At 39.5% G+C, this 13,291-nt stretch overlaps 1 protein-coding gene across 1 annotated transcript; it reads left to right on the top strand.

Annotated features, from left to right (window-relative positions):
• The first annotated feature begins 294 nt into the window (after nt 1-294).
• Nucleotides 295-12,913, top strand: LOC111404811 (glutamate--glyoxylate aminotransferase 2-like). The gene is made up of 11 exons (XM_023033566.1): nt 295-396; nt 1,004-1,217; nt 8,517-8,582; nt 8,689-8,846; nt 9,233-9,287; nt 9,481-9,612; nt 10,164-10,229; nt 10,394-10,458; nt 11,823-11,914; nt 12,048-12,204; nt 12,622-12,913. Exons 2-11 carry the CDS (start codon nt 1,104-1,106, stop codon nt 12,749-12,751), a joined length of 1,035 nt encoding a protein of 344 aa, XP_022889334.1. The 5' UTR covers nt 295-396; nt 1,004-1,103; the 3' UTR covers nt 12,752-12,913.
• The last annotated feature ends 378 nt before the right edge of the window (nt 12,914-13,291 follow it).

Raw genomic sequence — 13,291 nt, 5'->3', positions numbered from 1 at the left:
TTTCAATTAATCAAAAATTGGTCAATGTTTAATTTTATTGGTCAACTAACGGTCAAACGGACGGTTTCCATCCATTTGGATTTCGGGTGCGAATTTTTGAAAGATTTGGTACCTTCAGTGGCACAAATTAAAGGTTTGGACAAAGTTTGCTAATAAATCAAAGGTTTGGTATCTCGACTGCAATTTTCCCATTTATTTTTCAAATTTTTGTCTTATTCTATGGCTGTGGATTTATTTTTCAAATTTTTGTCTTATTCTATTGCCAACGTGATATGGGAATCCCATTTATTTCTATTTAATCTCCTTTGAAATAGAAAATCACTGAAAGAAGACCATAATAAAGTGGTCTTTTCCGGATTCTGCTCTGGTCAGGAAAATTATAACTGCATTTCAAAGGTAAATATTCTCAAGAAAATAACACGTTTGATAATTAATTCGGGAATTTACACAGTGATGCATTGAGGGATTGATAAATTTTTTTTTTTAAATGTGTTATATCTAGGTTTAATATTTTCTGCTGTTTATTAGAATGAAAGAATTTCATTTCAATATTGTTTTCAATTACGTGGCTTCTTGTTTATTCATTATCTGTGATGTTTATTTTATTTTCAATTGTTCATGGAATTAGCTCGTATGAAGTTTCTAGGTTGATGTGTCATTGATGGACTTCTGGTCACTGGTGCATGCGCGTTTATTTTCAAGGAAAAGGTGCTTATTTTTGTTTTTCTGGGTTCAGAAGTAAAGTAAGACTTCTGTTTGAATTGTTATGGGACCACATGAGACGGCTGTACCAACCCCAGTATTATCTTTTAACGTTACATTTGAAATGTTGATCAATCAATTATTTTGCGAATTATATATTGACTCTTATTGATCCTGGTTTCTCTAAAAATTCTGCTATTGGGTAATCTTGGAGTTTAGGGGCAAATTATGAAGTTAGGCGTTTCTTTTTCTGATTTTGTTACTTTTTAGTTATCCAGCCTTTCACTAATTTTATTCTCAGGTGGGGGGTCCGAGTTAATTGGTTCTTGCAAGACATCTCGCCAGTTACGTGAGTAGTTGTTTGCATCAAGTCTAGATTTAAGTGAAATATACACTTCAACATGTCGAGGCCACTGGATTACGAGAATTTGAATGAAAATGTTAAGAAATGTCAGTATGCTGTTCGAGGTGAGCTGTATCTTCGGGCTTCTGAGCTTCAGAAGGAGGGTAAAAAGGTATGTTTGGCTAAGTTAGTCACATATCAGATATACTGTGCCTTTGTCGGGTTTGGATTAAAATTAACTTAAAGTCAAGAATTAATTTTTATCACATCTTTGATGGGATTCACAACTTTTAAAAAATGTATTTCTTCAACTTTTATCAAAATTTACAATCTTGGTTTATTAACCTAGTCCACGGAGGAGGTTTCTGATGTCTTACTTTTGACTTGCAATAGTTTAGAATGGAATGCTTATATCTAGTCGTGGATTTTATGGAACATTCAGTTTCATATTGGCTATCTTGGTTTAGTTTCTCTTTGTGAAAGTGACTTAAATTAACGAGTTATACCACCGTGCCATTTTGATGCAGAATGAATGATTCAATAGTTATAATAAGAAGAGATGGGGAGGGGAAGAGAAGAAGAAGGACAGAGGCGGGGAAGAGGAGAGAAAACGGCCACAAGCCAACTTTATAATTCTCAATCAATTCATGGTCCCAAAATTACAAACCAAGATAGGTTTAAATAATAAAAACCTAGAAATATAGGGCCAAGCCCATTACTTAAGTCCTAACTAAAATACGTAAGCTTAAATAAAAGTCCAACTGAAACAATAATAAAAGTCCAACTATAATGATGTCCTCATCAACTCTCCCGGGGTGGGAGAAAACTCGACCCTGTCGAGTGGATATATCACCGTAGACTCTCTTCAATCTCCCAACCATAAGCCGAGTGGTTGGGCAAGTTTCTTCCGGCGTCTGTAGAAATGCATCAGTGGCGGTCTGAACCTGGTGTCCTCATCAACTCCCCTCGGGTGGACGGGAGGCGATTTGGGCCAAGGAAGATCCTGCTGACTCCGATAAAGCTCTAGCAAATCTGGATCCAAATGCTGTAGTGCCTCCCTGGAGATCCATGCACAATCAGAATCTGGTCGACCAACCCAACGAACAAGGAAGCGCTGAACCTCTCCACATTAGTGAACACAATTTCTTCATCTAAAATAGTATCAATTTTATCTGTGTGTGCTGTGAGAGGTGGTAGTGGGTTAGAGAGGGTCAAAGAATTAGGATCAAGGTCCACAAAAGGAGGTAACAGGGGATCATCTGAGGGAATGAAAAGGGTTTTTAAATTACAAGGTCTTCAACATTGAAAGTATGGTGGTAACCAATGTGGGATGGAATGTCGACAATATATGCATTTGGACCAACTTGCTTTAAAATTTTAAAAGGACCAGCACTACGAGCTTGCAATTTGGAGGCGGGTCCATGTAGACGCCGCTCTGGCCTAATGCGAACCATAACGTAATCCCCAACATTAAACTCAATATGTCGTTTATGTAAATCAGCTTGTAGTTTATAATTTGCATTACTAGCTTCAAGTTGTTTATTGATCTCAATGTGCAAATCACGAAGGTGTTGTGCAAATGCTTCGGCTGATACTGACACTCTAGCCTGTGGGGATATAGGGATGAGATCTAATGGTTTCCTAGGCTTGTATCCGTGAACTGCTTCAAATGGATTCATACCTAATGAACGATTTACGGAGCTATTATACGCGATTTGAGCGACAGGAAGGATTAAATCCCAATTTCGAAGGTTCTCCCGGACCAGACAACGTAGTAAGTTACCAAAACTCCGATTAACAACTTCGGTCTGACCGTCAGTTTAAGGGTGGTAGGCTGTAGAAAATTTTAATTTGGTACCCATCTTATGCCACAAAGTCCTCCAAAAATGGCTAGTGAAGCGAACGTCCCTATCGGACACGATGGTCTTGGGAAGCCCATACAGTTTGACAATCTCATTAAAGAATAACATGGCAACCTTGGACGCATCCGATGTTTTGCGACAGGGGATAAAGTGAGCCATTTTCGAGAAACGATCGATAACCACGAAAATAGAATCATGCTTCTTTGGGGTGCGTGGCAGTCCTAGCACAAAATCTATACTAACGTCTTGCCAAGGATAATTGGGGACGGGGAGAGGAGTGTATAGGCCTGTGTTTTGCTTCTTCTGTTTGGCCAATTGACAAGTGTTACATGTACTAACAATTTTAGCCACATCTCTCTTTAAACTAGGCCAATAGAATTGGCGTTCAACCTCCTCAATGGTCTTATCACGCCCAAAGTGACCGGCCAACCCTCCCGCGTGAACTTCCCACACTATAAAATCTCGCACTGAAGTTCGAGGGATGCACAATTTATTGGCTCGAAAAAGATAACCCTTCTCAAGTCGAAAGCCATCTGTGTTGTTTGATTGTCCTCCTTGCGAATTGAGAAAGATATCCTTAAAATCTGGGCATGCCTCGTAATCCTCCTTAAGCCTTTCAAAACCAATGACTTTGACACTCATGATCGATAAAAGGGAGACACGACAACTTAACGCGTCAGCTGCTTGGTTCTCCATGCCCTTCTTGTGTTTTAACACAAATGAATAGGCCTGCAAATATTTAATCCAACGTCCATGCCTAGAACTTAATCTCTTCTGAGAGTTGAGGTAACGGAGGGTTTCGTGGTCCGAATAAAGGACAAACTCCTGGGGCAACAAGTAGTGGCGCCAATAGCGCAAAGCCTGGACCACCGCATACAGTTCCTTATCATACGTTGAATATCGTCGTTTGGCCTCATTTAACTTTTCGCTGAAATAGGCGACAGGGTGACGATCCTGACTTAAGACTCCGCCTATACCTACCCTAGAAGCGTCACATTCAACTTCAAAGACTTTGGAAAAATCGGGAAGACGCATGACAGGAGCTTTTGTCATTCGCTCCTTAACTAACTTAAAGGCCTTCGCCGCCCCTCGTGTCCAATGAAACTCCCCTTTCTTCATGCACTCCGTGATAGGCGCCATAATAGTGCTAAACCCTTTAATAAAACGGCGGTAAAACGTAGCTAAGCCGTGAAAGCTCCTGACATCATGAATGGCCTTAGGCTCAGGCCAGTCAATTATCGCCTGAATCTTAGTAGGGTCAGTAGACACCCCTGTCGACGAGACAATGAACCCCAGAAAAACTACACTATCGGTGAAAAAGGAACATTTCTTGACATTAGCATACAGTTTAGTCTCGCGAAGGGTAGAGCAAACTTGTTTGAGGTGGTCACGGTGTTGCTCCTTAGTTTTACTATAGAGGAGGATATCATCGAAGTAGACAACGAGAAATTTATCCATGAACGGCCGAAGAGTTTGTGTCATTACCCGCATGAAAGTACTCGGAGCATTACTTAGCCCAAAAGGCATGACCAGCCATTCATAAAGGCCATTTTTCGTTTTAAACGCGGTCTTCCACTTATCCCCTAGGCGAATTCTAATTTGATGGTACCCACTCTTTAGATCGATCTTTGAAAAGATTGTCGCGCCAACCATTATATCCAGCATATCATCAAGCCTGGGAATGGGAAAACGATACTTCACCGTCATCCTATTGATAGCGCGACTATCCACACACATTCTCCAAGATCCATCCTTTTTGGGCGTCAATAGGGCGGGGACAGCACATGGGCTTAAACTCTCACGAATGAATCCTTTGTTGAGAAGGTCATCCACTTGCCTTTGGAGCTCAGCATGCTCGGCAGGATTCATCCTATAATGTGGCAAATTTGGAGGGGATGCGCCAGGGACGAAATCTATGGCATGTTGAATATCTCTTAGCGGGGGTAGATGATCAGGTAGGTCCTCCGGAAAGACATCTCGAAACTCCTTAAGGATCGATTGGACTTCCGCAGTATCCTCACTTGTGGAGTTAGATGAAACCTCCATGACTACTAAGGCGAACACAATTGAGTCACCAACAATTGTACGCTCAAACTCTGTAGGACTAATGATATGCAACCCCTTTTGTTCCACACTTTTCTTCGCTTCTAGTGAGCCAGCCGGCTTTGGGGGTAGTGGGTTAAGGTGAATCTTCTTTCCATTAAATACGAAGGAGCAGGAATTGGATCGACCATATATGGTTACATCTAGGTCAAATAGCCAAGGTCGTCCTAAGATGATGTGCCCGACGTCCATCGAAATAACGTCACACCATATATGGTCCTTATATTCCAGGAACTGGATAGGGACTAAACAACGCTCCTTAACAGCTATAGAGGAGGTGTCAACCCAAGAGACACTATAAGGTCGGGGGTGAGGAACTGGCTTCAACCCTAAACGGGATATAGTAGCCTTCGAAACCGCATTAATACAGCTGCCACTATCCACGATAACTTTAAAACCCTTATTATTAATCTTGATGTAGGTGTGGAAGATGGCATGACGGCGCCAATCGTTGGCATCCTTAGGCTGGGTGAGGGCGCAACGGACGACACCAACTCTGGGTGTATGTGGGATAATGGGACTAGCCTGAATACAACCTAAGAAGGTATCCTCACTGTCCTCCAAGTCTTCAAACTCTTCTAACTTAGGCTCATAAACCTGATCCTCTAGTGGTTCGACGACTATATCCTCACGTTCGTCCAGAATTAGGGCTCGGCTAGGGCACTTAGAAGCAATGTGACCAAAACCCTTACAGTTGAAGCATTGCAAACGGGAGGATGTCCTTGAAATCTCAGAACCTCTACCTTTGCTATCCGATGCAGGGGTAGTATTAGAGGGAGGAGGACCTAGAATAGACTTAGGGGATGGCGTGGATGCAGATGAGGTTGTAGTGCGGGAGTCACTACAATTTCTATACGGTGTCCTAGTCACTAATTCATAATCTCGAACGAAAGAGTAGGCGTGGTCGAGAGTGGTGACACCTCTAAGTACAAGCTCGCGCCTAAGTTCGTCTCTTAAGCCTTACCTAAACCGACTCAAAGTCATAACTTCATCCGCAACAACCTGACATTTCATTCGAAACTCATCAAACTGAGCAACATATTCGGTCACAGGTCGATTGCCTTGTGTAAGTGCGTTCCATTGATCCAGCAAGTTACCCCTATAAGATTGGGGTAAATATTTTTCTTGAAGGCGACGCTTCATTTCACCCCAGCTCCCAACAGGGGGAGCATGACGCCTTTCAAGGAGGTCCTCAACACTCTCCCAAAAGAGCTGAGCAGTGCCAGTTAACTTCAAACTAGCAAATTGTACCCTCCGGTCTTCCGGGACCCCATACCATGCAAAGAAGCGATCCATATCTCTAACCCATTGATTGAATGCACTAGGATCTAGACAACCGTCAAACGTAGGGGCATCCAACTTAATGTTTCGAAAGAGGCGCTCCTCGTGGCGAGGGGGAGATTGTGTACCATGACGGTAATATCCCCGCTCTCGTTCCCGAGCCTGATTCCCTTCCCTACGACCATGTCGGGCGTGGTGTCGACCACCTTGTGGGCGACGATGAGGCCTATTAATGGAAGCCTCAGAGTTCTCAGCCTCGGTCGAATATGGGATTGGGTCAAGAGTATTCAACCTAGCGGTTAGGGCTCTATTCTCTTCACGAGTAGCGGCTACCTCAGTTTGGACAGCTGTTAGTTGATTTTGTAATTGTGCAAGCTGTCTGGTGAGGGCCTCAATTTGGGCGGGGTCCATGGTAAGGTTACTAGAGCTAGAGGCAGTAACGCGACCACTACGCAATTGCATACACGGTAACACTACTACGTAAAGTGCACTACTGAGATCAATAATCAACAATCAACTAGTGCCAACCGAAGAATTAGTTATTGAAATTATTATTATTATTATTATTATTATTATTTATTTTATTTATTTATTTATTTATTTTGTCAATTTAAAGTGTGGGGTTACTTATGGCCCAATCGCAAGCTAATACTACTAATGCTAATAAAATAGAAAAACAAATGTCCAAATACTAGGTCTAGTCACGTGGGGTAAACGATTGAGTAATGGAATTTAGTTCGTGAAATACAATCAAATAGGTTGAAGGCAATATTATCAAATGGCCAGCACACAACGAATTAATTGATGCAATTCTAAAATAAAGAAATAGCGTCAACTAAAAATAAATAGGATCAGGAACTCCCTGAGTACTATTGGTTTGAGTCGTCCCAGCGTCGAATGTTTCCACGTTCTGAACTACTAAGCCCTGAGATGCCAAGATAGAAAATTCCGTGCTCGTCGAGGTGCGGTACTGAACAGTCAACTAAAATGAACCTGTAAATGATGTCAGAAAATTTAAAATTCACGATACCTTCTCTCTCTCTTTTTTTTTTTTTTTGCTCTTTTTTTTTTAATAATAATACAAAATCAGAATAACAAAATAATAAATAAGCCCATTACACAAATTTGGGCCTAAATCACACTCAAAACCTTAAACAAGCCCAAGCAGTACAAATAACCCAACCCACTTAATTATTAAACCAGTTGAGCCCAAATGCATATATTAATAATGTAGGCCCAATTAATTTACATATAAGGTAATAACTCAGCCCAAAGCACAAACTGAGCCCAAGTGTCGTGGGCTGTCGATTCTCTGTGAAGAAAACAACGTCGGTCGGAGGTGGGAGGCTCGATTGACAACGAGTATGGTAGTGGCGAAGACTTAGGTGAAGTTACTTGCTTGGGTCACTGGTTAGAAGTAGCCGACGGGTGGTCGATTGGATGTTGAAATCGGTAATTGATGGGAGTCGCCTGCGTCTGAGAGGATGGCGACTGTTGGGGTATGGTTGGACGTTGCGATGGCGTCGGAGGCGGCGGCGACGCTGGTTGTTTCAGCTTCAGCTGGTTGGGTGGTGGGGTGTGAACTGAAAAGGCCTTTGTTGCAATTGTTTGGCTGTAATTCCGATAAGTTGGTTATATGTAGAAGGTGTCGGCGGGAGGGACTGGATTCTGTAGATGGCTGCTGGGGACTTGCAGTTGCAGGAGACGGTGAAGGTGTTAGGCACGGCCGGTTATTTGGTTTGTGGCAGTTTTATTTTTCTATTTTTTTTGGTGATAACAATTTCGGATTTTGGCAGTAACTGATTTTTGAGCCACGCAGTGAACACTTAACTGTTTTCCTAAGTTTGCTCTGATACCAATTTGATGCAGAATGAATGATTCAATAGTTATAATAAGAAGAGATGGGGAGGGGAAGAGAAGAAGAAGGACAGAGGCGGGGAAGAGGAGAGAAAACGGCCACAAGCCAACTTTATAATTCTCAATCAATTCATGGTCCCAAAATTACAAACCAAGATAGGTTTAAATAATAAAAACCTAAAAATATAGGGCCAAGCCCATTACTTAAGTCCTAACTAAAATACGTAAACTTAAATAAAAGTCCAACTGAAACAATAATAAAAGTCCAACTAAAATACTGAAACAATAATAAAAGTCCAACTATAATGATGTCCTCATCACATTGACTGTTTACTTTGCCATTTGATCATTCCATGATTCTACTGCAGATTATCTTCACAAATGTTGGCAACCCTCATGCCTTAGGGCAAAAGCCTCTGACTTTTCCTCGACAGGTTTGTATAAATATTTATCAATATTTATGCATGTTGAATGTATCTTTCTTTTTATCATTTTTGATGTTGTAGTATGAATTCACTGTAAGAAAACACGATGTTGCAGGTGGTTGCTCTCTGCCAAGCTCCATTTCTGCTGGATGATCCTAATGTGGAACTTGTATTTCCTGCCGATGCTATAGCAAGAGCTAAACATTATCTTTCACTGACATCAGGGGGTCTTGGTAATGTAACTCACTATCTCATTCTGTTTTTTGAGAAAATATAGAACCCCTGTAAAGTTGTACCATGAGAAATGGATGGACTTTTCATGATACCATTTTTCATTATTTTCTTTGCCACAAAGATCTCTTTATTAATTTACTTTCCCCATTCTCTCCATTGCTTCCAACATCAACTCCAGGACCCCAAAAATAAAAAAATAATACAGAGAGAGATATTAACTTATTTTGGTGGCTGGTTTTCCATTTCCAAGTCAGATATCTTGACTTTTGTTTTGGTCACTGGTTAAACAAACACAAAAATTTCAGTTTCAGAAAAAAAAAATGTGAAGTTGCTAGGCTCTGCCACAATTATATACTCTCTCTCCATGAGTACTACTTCTATTCATTTATTTTGTAATAACTCTTCTGGGTGCATCAAATTACTAGCGCCACATACTTTAAACTTCCCAGTGGTTACATTCAGCAACTACTCAGGAACCTTGTCTGTAGATGTCCATTTTATTTAGGACTACTTTACCTGGTCTAAACCTTTCATTAAGATCTATCTATGCTGGTTAGACAATGAATTAGGGTTGTATTATAAGATTTGTCAGAGTTTAACGTTGGCTGTCAACCTACTGCTAGCCTCCTCCTTTCTCTAGTCTTGAGACACGCTATAAAAAATATATAGGCAGGTTCTGATGGACATGGGAGGAAACATAAGCAAGGAGCTCCAGCTCGTTTCTTTTCACACTGTTTCCAAAGGTTATTGGGGTGAATGTGGGCAACGCGGTGGATACTTTGAGATGACCAATATTCCTCCAAAGGTTTGCCTTTCTGTAATCTCAAACTATGTTCTTTCATGCAAATCTGTATTGCACAGACTCAATGTGATAGATGTTATGGATTAAGCATTAAACCCTTAACTCCAAGATCTATAATAAGCAAAGTAAATCAGAAACCAGCAAAGAAAACACACCGATTTATTCGTTACTATAATAAGAAAGAGATTAGAAAGGTTTTTTTCGACATGCCTCTCTATCTTGACTACCCAAACTTCCATCTCCTAAAAAAAACTCCTATATATATGATAGGAATATTAGGGTGACCTATGTATGAATGCCCAGTAAACCCCTGTAAAAAAAAAGTTGAGGGGAAAGTGTAAAATACGATTACGCACTAAACAAGAATTAGAGATACTTTTATTTGTACAGGTTAGATAATTTACATTGAAAGTTCTCAAGGGCAAAATGAAGACTGAAGTCAGCTGTATGTGTACCCAATGTTATATATAAGGATTTAGAGCCTTGGTGTTGGAAAAATAAAAATTCTTAGTTCTGAATCCTATCGCCAAATAAATTGTTGACTGTGGTTGCAGACAGCTGAAGAGATATACAAGGTTACTTGTACTTCACACAGTCCAAATGTCCCTGGGCAGATCTTTGTAAGTCAGTTATTTAATAATATTTGTTTGGTATACAAGCTCTGTCTCTTCAGTTTTTAAGAGTCTTGCATTGCGGTATTAAGTTTATTGAACTAGTTTCACCCATTTGTTCCAATTTCTGCTGTTATCCCTGAGCTAAATTATAATTCTTTTCCTTTTCACAGTTAGGGCTTATGGTCAATCCTCCTAAACCTGGAGATATATCTTATGAAAGATTTGTTAGAGAGAGGTACGACGGCTAATATCTAATTATGAACTATTCAATGTTTGATTTTTGTTGGGAAACTTTCTAACTGGTCAATTTTCTTTTGACCAAAATGATACTTTTTTCCAACTAAAATTTTTATTAAATATGGCCATTCGACCATAAAAAATCTCTGTAGTACCATTTTATCAAAATATCCTCTACGCAAAGTTGACAAGGAAGACTAGAATGTTTGAATGGACTAGAAATTCTCATCAACTTTGCCTTGTTTGATGAGAACGCGTAGATGGTTCACTATTCATGCAAAAAGGAAGAGAAGGGCATGTCTAATGGGACTAAAGTTCATCAACTTTGCTTAGATTAGCCAAAATGCCTAGATGGTTAGAAATTTGTGCAGAAGGAATATGGTAACACTTTTGCAGAGAGAAGGGTATATTAGTTAAAAAATTCAAAAAGTGGACATTATTTACGAATTCAAATTAGTGGACAAAATTCATTTTTTACCTTTAAAAGTTTCCTTTGGAAAATTTCCTATTTTTCTTCTGCATTTTGGAATTTGGAGAAAAGACTTTAATAATTTAAATCAGTTTTTCCATTTCAGTGGAAGTAACTGATTCTCGACGCATTGCTCATGTCATCTGCAACAACAACAAACAAAGTCTTATTTCTAACATATTTGGGGCCGGTTACATGAGTGCTCATTATCCACTCTGTTAAGTTAATTTCTAGATTTACTAGAAGATATAAAACAACTTGATTCTTGGCAACTTCAAAGGGCCATATGCTAGTTTTTGCCCACTTCTAACTTGTTTTAGCGAGATTGGTCATTCTTACAAACGCAATCCTCTTTAGATCTAAGCAGAACTTGTTCGAACCACCAAAGTGTTGTCTTGTCATGGAAGTATATTAATCACAATGTTGTGTTGAATCACAAGTCCTATTTATTGTATTTTGGTTGGAGAATTGCAAAATAGAAACCAAATGGTAACAAACCAGTTGGAATCATTTGAATTTTTAAGTACTTTAACCCCTATATCTTTTATTATACACATGGCCACTCTATGCTTTCAATAAGACAATTAAATGCCACCCTGTGGACCTGAAGAGGGCAGTAAATTACAGCAATCAGGTCGTATGATAAGTAGAATTATGTGCAATTGTGACGGGGCTTCAATATTTGAATTGCTTTATATGTTTCTTTGTATCATTCTTGTTGATTAGATATTGAAAGAGATGGTCTTCTATTATCTACATTCTTTTCATATATTCAAGATTTAGAACCCATAAGATTTTTGTTTTGGCTTTTGGGCTGAAATATTGCTTAGCGTGTGGTCTTGTTTATATTGAATAGTAATTAATTGTTGCATTCTTTCGATATTCACTTGCAGCAAAGGAATCCTCGAGTCACTGAGGAGGAGAGCACAAATAGTGACAGATGGATTCAATAGCTGTAGAAATGTGATCTGCAATTTTACAGAAGGTAAATCAGTTTCTTTGGATACACAGATTTACTAAATCCCGCCCCTCCAAGAACACGCTGAACGCCATCAATTAGCTATCTACTTACCTGCATTACATGGAAGTTATTCATTGTAAGAACAAAATGATTTCAGGTGCCATGTATTCCTTCCCACAAATACGCTTACCTCCTAAAGCAATAGAGGCTGCAAAAAATGCCGGCAAAGTTCCCGATGTTTTCTATTGTCTCAAGCTTCTAGAAGCCACGGGCATTTCCACTGTCCCAGGTTCAGGATTTGGTCAAAAGGAAGGGTACGTCTAGTTTTAATTTTTTCATAATGGCTAGTTTTCTTGCAAGATTTCTTACATACCACCTTACTTTTCTTGGTGTGAAGTAATGCTCTAAATCGTGTATTTGGGAAGATGTCACATTTTGGGTGATTTATAGCTCGATGCTGCTATTTGTCGCAACTTACTATACAATTGAGGAGCGTTAAATTCCTTAGTGGTCGTTAAAACTTCATTTTGTTTCAAGTTGGTAATTGATCTTAAACTGTGTTCAAAATTTGTTAGCTTCATACACTTAAAAAAGGGACATGAAGCAAATGACTAAATTGTAACAAATGTTCGAGTTCCATGCCCAACTTGAAACAAAATGAATTCCGTCATTAGTTTAGTGACTGCCAGTGTTTTTAACTCGATCAAAGCTGACGGTAACTGTATTTGTAGGGTTTTCCACCTGAGGACAACAATCTTGCCGGCTGAGGAAGACATGCCGGCCATAATGGCCAGTTTCAAGAAATTCAATGACGATTTCATGGAACAATACGAAGACTACGGAGGCTATTTGAGGATGTAAAAATGTGGTCGGACATCTACCGTATATCGTCTTTTGCTGTTTAGAACCTAAAAGGATTTTACATCTGTTCAAAAATATTTACTACAGTTTGCCCTATGCTCGAGACTTTATATGAGCATATTTATTCTCTCATTTAGTCTTATTTGTTATTTGGTCACTTCATTATATTGTTGTAACAAAGCAAAAAAATTTATTCGTGAACAAATAAAGCTCGTGAAAATATACAACGATCACAAGATCAAAATAGGATTTTTTAGACTCTGGTCAATATTAAGTAGGTTAGACCTTATCAAGCTAGATTGGAGACTCAAGCGGCCTGAGTTCCTCTTGCTCGTTTCAAAAACCCGACATCGTGAAGTGTTTTCACACTATTGAACGGCATGGGAAGAATTGGCTTCATCTTGAAGAAAAAAGAGTCGAATATTCGTTTGATCGAACTCTCTTCCACAAATGATTGTTAGGGAACCTTATTGAACAATCTAGATTGTTTTTGTCTCAACTTTGGATCTTAGCACCAAAAAAGTCTATCGGTACAAATTT

This window comes from Olea europaea, chromosome 1, assembly GCF_002742605.1.
Source record: "Olea europaea var. sylvestris chromosome 1, O_europaea_v1, whole genome shotgun sequence".
Classification (NCBI taxonomy): Eukaryota; Viridiplantae; Streptophyta; class Magnoliopsida; order Lamiales; family Oleaceae; genus Olea; species Olea europaea.
Note: the sequence above shows the minus strand (reverse complement) of the source record. Positions and strands in the feature narration are given on the sequence as shown.